General features: G+C 40.6%; 1 protein-coding gene across 1 annotated transcript; it reads right to left on the bottom strand.

The window, feature by feature from the left end:
- Nucleotides 1–2,519: 2,519 nt before the first annotated feature.
- On the bottom strand, nucleotides 2,520–4,343 carry LOC103646524 (uncharacterized). Its single transcript, XM_008671254.4, has 3 exons — nucleotides 4,197–4,343; nucleotides 3,891–4,046; nucleotides 2,520–3,110 (listed from the first exon to the last, which is right to left on the bottom strand). The coding sequence occupies exons 1-3, from the start codon at nucleotides 4,291–4,293 to the stop codon at nucleotides 2,890–2,892; spliced, it is 474 nt and encodes a 157-aa protein (XP_008669476.1). The 5' UTR covers nucleotides 4,294–4,343; the 3' UTR covers nucleotides 2,520–2,889.
- Nucleotides 4,344–7,029: the final 2,686 nt, after the last annotated feature.

Below are 7,029 nucleotides of genomic sequence, written 5' to 3'. Positions count from 1 at the left end.
CCTTGGAGAGACAAAAAATTAGGGATTGTGTGCTACTAGAAGGGACCTCCAAGGGGATCATGGAGCCCACTTTGATGGTCAAATTCGTCGGTCCAATCTGGTTGTCCAAACATGTGGCACCTTTTATTTTTGCGCGATAGGGAGACGAGCAAACGAGAGATGCATGAGATAGAAGATACAAACAATGTGGATGCAATCCATGTAATTAGGTAAGGTAGGGGCAAACATGTTCATTGACTAGGCCTAGAAAACAAAAGAAAAGAAAAAAATGAACAAAAATAAAGAGAAGGGGGCACAAGCATGTGATCCAAATAATTCGCGTGTATGGTGGCAAATATAGAAAAACATGTCAACTAGATGTCAAGAATATGAGAGTACTAATACAACTATTTAATACAGGATGAGCTCATTCTTATATTTGCATAATGATAACACTAAGAATTGGTTGCTACCAAATATTAGTATTTCAAATATGTTTAGGAGCAATGATGATAATATTAGAGAACATATATGCCATAGATAATGTGATTTTCAAAGTGCCAATCCATCAAAGTTGAATTTTCTGTTCGTTGGCAGGTCGATAACACTTTATTGGAAAGTCCATAACTCCTTCATCTGAAGTGTGTTTGAGGTCCATGAGCACTTGATGAAAAACATAATTGATAAGCTTTGAAATAGATCTAGTGCTATCTTAATATCACATCATAAAAATCTTCAAATCATCATGAGAATCTGCTACTATTTCTATTGGGTGCTCCAATATCGTCATGGACTCGTCATACAACCTTAGGACCTTGGTCTAAATTAGAGCATGCTACAAATAGATAAAGAACATAATAAAGAATTTTATGGATGTACTCCACATTTGCTACCACAATGGGAAATCCAACAAGGACATCTATCCCAAGTTGGAGTCCTAATTCAAGTCAAGTTCAAGTCCTCCTCAAAATCCAGGACCAACCTACAATATAATGGATGCGCAAGACACATGTAGACTCTATTTTTGTCGATCCACATATGAATGGAAATATAATTTCATTCCCAACTAATTGAGATGGTTCGAGATCAAAATTCCTTTAGAATCAACTAAAATCATCAAAACAAGACAATGTTCAGGTTCTATCCTAATAATATGTTGCCGTATTTTGGCTTGTTGGGCCATATATCATGTTGGAGTCCATTAAGGATGTGTCTAGGGGTATTGCACTTTCCTTGGATTATATATTCAATTGTCGTCACCTATGTTAGATCTCAAGTTTAGTTTTAGATTCAATCTGTCAAGAACGATATCATCAATCACCAGTTTGTTGAACCCCACCCTTGTAATCAACCTAGTTGAGTGTAACTCCAATGTTATTGCTTGTGTTCTCGATTGCGCTTGTAGAAATAAGCCTTCTTGGCAAGTTCATCCATGTGACATGGGTGATTACCAATGGAGCAGTGGTGTAGTGATTACGAGGAGTTGTTCACTTGGAGCCTTGGATCATCAATGTTGAGATCTCTATCACAATCGACTTACCTTTGGGAAGATTGGGCCTAATCTTTCTATCACCATGTATATTGTGTCAAATATAAAAATCTCTCACAATAAGACTCATACATCGCTTGTACTCATCACAATGATATGGTTGTTGTTGTCTAGTGGATTGAGGTGGCCGAATGGTTCTCATTGTGTGAGAGGTCGTCGATGCTGTCCAACTATATCCTATCACCAAATGAGTAAGTGAAAGCTAATTCTCAATGGATTATTTTAGGCATTTACTTCCTTGGAACATAATTTGTTTTCTTCGCCCATATTGTTGTTAGGGTTGAAATCTCCATCTTCTTTGACCCTAGGCAATAATCCAACATGGATACATATTATAATTAAGATATTGATATAGTTTGTTGGCTAATTGTACTTATCAAAGCAAGGAGAGAAGGTGGAAATTATGGCAAACACATATAATGGAGTTAATATGGGGGTGTGATCATCAGCCAGGTACTAGATGGTGGTGGTGGATTGGATCAATGTCAAGGTTAGGGTTACCATGACAATGGCAGGTGGGACAAGAAGCAGGTTACAACAGGTGTGGTAATGTCTCATCAAAGACGACATTCTGAGGTTCCTCTAACTTAATTAGTGGGATTTGAGTCACTCGTGATGGTCCACATTGATTGAAGAAGTCCCTCTAACTCAAGTTAGGGGAGATTCATGCTTCAATCAAACCCTACCATGTTGCGATGGGGCAGTGAGCACATGAAGGTAGGTGGCAAAGACAAAAATCTTAGATGAGAAAGAAGATGTTGGCTAATGTTGTGGTTTGTTAGAGATGCAAGATGAATATGTCCGTCCAACAACTAAAAATTCATGTGCTGGAGTCCATGGAAAATGATCATATATAGGTAATCCCACTTCTGAGTTGAATCTTCTTAGTAAATATTGTTTAATCTTTAAATTTTAAAACCATTATTATTTGCAGTTGTCACATATTACTTAAATATCTAAATTACTTCCTTAGTTCCACAATATAAGATGTTTTGGTTTGTCATAAATCGGTCTTAACTTTAACCCAGTTTATAAACAAATACATCAACATGTAAATTGATTCGCTAAATCCACCATGAGAAAAATCATAGATGTGCATAATTATACTACTGTGTCATGATTAATAAAAAGACCAACAATGGTGTGAAAATAGAACAAGGAACTTACTACTATAAAAGGGCATTGCATTATGTATGGGTTTTGAACATAGGATCTTGTTTTACATGAAGATACATGTATTTCCATTAGCATTACTATGGCTATTATTGATTATTTAGTCTCATATTAGATCATAGTAATTATTGATTCTACTATGTCCAAATTGATGCGCCTCCATAATGCAACATAATCTAGGTGTAGCTTTAGTTGTTGGGAGATGTGCCAACTTCAGGGTCTTGGTATGCATTAGGACATTTCTCCACAGTTTCACCATCTTCAGATTCTGGATAGTTCACAAGGCCCATATCTACTGAATTGCTTCCTGTGGAGCTTTGCACTTCATAAATATCGTTATTCATATACTCTTTATTAGTAGAAGAGTTTGTGGCATTACTTTGTTCTCCATCTGTATTAGCTCCAGGGCCTGCATATATAGAACACGATAGATGAAATATAATGTAATTCATTCTCTTACTTGACACATAAAAACTGAAAGGTCATTTTTCTAATTTGACATAACTTTAAATACTGTAAAGGCACTACATGTTGGTAACAATAAGTTATGGAACAACAACACTGTAGACCATTTAAGGAAAGTAAGAAAATAAACAAAACCGAGGAAATGTAAAAAAATTGTGAGCAAATAGAATACTTCTATCATGCAAGCATGGATAACCAAACCGATGTGGCGCCATAGTTGTTGGCTAGTTAGCAAGGTCTTCCATTTCTACCAACTATGACTATGGGTTTGGTGGGTTGTTTATGTGAATTTTTAGTGTTTGTTTGTAATTTTGTGAACTATGATGACTCAAGTCCTTCTCATAAATAATCTATCTCTTTTAATCCAAGGTAAAGATAGAAGTGCTAGAGACTTATTTGATTCTAAAATATAAGTTATTTACCAATTGTGAAAAATTCTAACCTCAAAGCAAATTCCTAATAATCTCTATATTTCGATCCCTAAGGTCAAGTTGCCATAAGTGGCAAATGGTAGCTGAGTCAAGAGGTTTGTTCACCGAAAATCATGCACCAAGTTTTACACATCTCATCATAATATCTATTGTTGTCATAGTTGATGTCACTCTATCAAAGATAAAGCGCACCGGCTTAACAATTTTGTAGAAGGGAGTAATCACATAATCTAGAGAGGGATGAAAACAAATATATGAATTGGAATTCATTTAGCAAGAAAGCACACACTTACTAATTTCTTGGATGTTTTCATACATATCTATGGCCATATCAAGGAATTCAAATCGTGACATCTCTTCCATATCCACTGCTACCAATAGGAAATCAATATCTTGTGCATGACCATTAAGAAAGTCTAGTGCCTCTCTAGGACTTGTAAACACTATCACTGAACAAGCAAGCAAAAGTTGAGGATTATTCATAAAAATAACAAAAATACATAATAAATAACAAAATATTCATGGTCCTATTCAACTATTCTTTGAGGATTATTTTGACAATTCATTACTAGAGTTCAATAATAGATTTTAGAACTAACCATGAAAGTTGTATTGATGGAGCATGTCCTTCATATGGTTTGCATCATCTTTATCTTCATCAATGATCAGGACTCGAAGACCATTTATAGGATCCATGAGTTTCAAAAGGGTAGGGTTACTATGGTTTTGGTACTTCTATTCTCTTTGAAGAACTTGAGGCATCAATGGCTATTTATAGAGGAATGACTTATGATTTATTATGTAACCTCTCTATCTATCGCCACCGCTCTCTATCTCTAATTCTCTATCTCCGTCGCTTTAAACCTTGGCATAATGCTTTATGTTCTCTATCTCTACATATTTAAATTCTCACGCATGTGCCGACATGCATTTATTAGAAGTTGTCACATACACAATTGTAAAGGATATATACTAGGGGTACACTAGGTATGTTAATCATAAAGGTACTAACTTGTGGGTCCAACTCGGGCTTAGTCTAGGACTAGGACTCGGTCTCGAGGGAACCCGACCCCCATGTCAGATGGGCCTTGCATACCAGAACAAATAAGGAAGATTGTAGGATTTGTAATAGATCTAGATTGTAACAATGAAGCCTGATTTATAAGAAAAGCCCTTGTAGGGATAATGATAGGAATCTTTGTAACCTAGATAGACCATGACTCTTAGATCTGAGTCCTGGTCTGGTATGGCATATGTTTTCCTTCCTTGTAACCGACCCCTCCTTCAACTATAAAAGGACGGTGTCGGTGTTTTGGGTCCGACCGCACACCCGGGGTTGCCCCTCAAGGTGTTTCTAGGAGTAGGACGGTGTCGACGACTGTAGCAAAATGGTTCGTGCCGATCGCACGAGGGACAGTGGACAAGGTTTACAGGTTCGGGCCGCTTAGAGATGCGTAACACCCTACGTCCTGGTGAATATGCTTGGTGAGCGTGGTTACAAGAGGGCTCTCTGGATTGAAGACACAGAGAGTTGATGTGGGTGGCTAAGTAAGATAGGGTCGATCGATCTGAAGGGGTGCCCCCTAGGCCTTATATACTCGACCGTGGGGCAGTACACGTGGATATGATAACAACAAGTAGCTAAAAGGTAGTGAACCTCTTGAGTTTATCCCTACGTAATCCTCGCCGACTTATCCCCACATGGCTCCGTTGCGTGGGGGCTTCAGCGCGGGAAAGTCGGGTCTCTGTTGCGATTTACTCGCTCGACGTTGTGGGCCATCCGGGTTTGCACTAATCCGGTCTCATGTCGCTCTGCTTTGTTGGTTGTTTCTCCCCAGGCCCACGAAAGAATGACCTTACGATTTATTGGGCCCTTGGGCCTTTCGTGAGGTCTTTTACTCCTTTAGTGGACCCGGGGGATATCTATCCCCCACAAGCCCCCGATCTTTGGGTTAATTTAGAGGTAATCAGCCCAAAGATCCCAGGTCCAACTTGCGGGTGTTTTGAAGAAAAATGACTTCCTGCTGTCTTCTCTTGCTCCGATCACTCATTTGACCGAAGCTTAGTTTCATGCTTGTGCCTTAGAGGTCGGCATTTCAATTTGTAGGATTCTGAACTTCATTGGGTGCACCGGAGGTGCACCCAATGGGTGTAGCCCCCGAGCTTTGAGTAGATTTTAGAAAATAATCTACTCGAAGGTCTTCCCCAGAAATTATCTCCATTTGTGCTCCTGCATCTTGGTTGAGGGTTGGTCTTTTAATCTTGTCCCACGCCTTAGAAGTCGGCACTATCTCGGCTTGGAGTGATAATTCATGGGGTGCACCGGAGGTGCACCCAATGGGTGTAGCCCCCGACCTTCAAATGGATTTTTTAAGGATAATCCATTCGAAGGTCTTCCTTTCGTGCCTCTTTGCTGAAAATTATCCCTTTCGTTTGTAGAAATTGGCATGAAGCTATTGGCATTACGCTTTGGAGGTCAGCATTATGTCATCGATATTTTACTGCAGAGGTCAGCATATATTTTGTCTTTAGCAGCCAAGTTTGCAATCCATCCATATCTTGCTAGGTAGTGCAATTTATTTGCTTCTGCGACTGATTGGACGTTTGATGGACGTTCTCTGTCTAGTCTTCACGTCGCTTCTGTCGGCCATATATTGTACTTCGCTGGCTATATTTGGCTTTCCTCTGATCCTTACTGATATCTCATTTTTGTCTTGAGGTATTCACTGCGTGCCCTGCATAGATGTGACCGTTTTGAAAAATATACTGATAATTCCTGGGCGACCCCCCCCCAATGGGTGTGGGCAAGGGACGGCTTGGTACACTGAGTGTTTTAGCCGGCTGCTTCTGAGTAGTAATGTGATGGGACGGCGAGTGTAATCATATCCTTTGCGCTGTTGACTGGAGTCCCAATGGGTGTAGTGTTGCATGAAACAGCGTCAGCCGTCTGACGTGTCTTCAGACGGGTGGAAGTGCTTATTGAATGCTTTGCGACTGTTCAGTGACCACGGTTGGAGGTGAGCGGTTGCCTTTCCCTTCTATAAATAACGTCGTTGCCCCTCTGGTTTTTTCACATCTCTTCGCTGTTCTTTACTGCATCCTTCTCTTCTCTCCCGTCTGCTTCCGCCATGGGCAAGAGTAACAAACGCAAGTGCGAGCCGACTCCTCCGTCGGAGGACTTCGGCGACTCGGAATACTCGGAGGAGGAGTTCTCCTCCGAGTCCGAGGGGTCTCCAGCTCCCGTCTCTCCCCCGGCGTCGTCTGATGATTCAGACGACTCCCAGGGGATTGCCGCGGAAGTCTGGACGTACATCCGGGCCGTCGAGCGCTCCGGGCTCGAGGGCTCGGATGAGTTGGAGTACTCCTCGGATGAGGAGGACTCGGACGACGGCGAGGACGAGGATGACGACGACGACGACGGTGACGACGACG

Source organism: Zea mays, chromosome 2 (assembly GCF_902167145.1).
Source record: "Zea mays cultivar B73 chromosome 2, Zm-B73-REFERENCE-NAM-5.0, whole genome shotgun sequence".
NCBI lineage: Eukaryota > Viridiplantae > Streptophyta > Magnoliopsida > Poales > Poaceae > Zea > Zea mays.
Note: the sequence above shows the minus strand (reverse complement) of the source record. Positions and strands in the feature narration are given on the sequence as shown.

Excerpts from the sequence above, each read along its gene's own strand:
- LOC103646524 (XM_008671254.4), bottom strand. The coding sequence starts at position 4,293 with ATGGATCCTATAAATGGTCTTCGAGTCCTGATCATTGATGAAGATAAA. Across the intron at positions 4,047-4,196 it reads CCATCAATACAACTTTCATG|TGATAGTGTTTACAAGTCCT; the intron begins GTTAGTTCTAAA and ends TTGCTTGTTCAG. Across the intron at positions 3,111-3,890 it reads TGAAAACATCCAAGAAATTA|GCCCTGGAGCTAATACAGAT; the intron begins GTAAGTGTGTGC and ends CTATATATGCAG.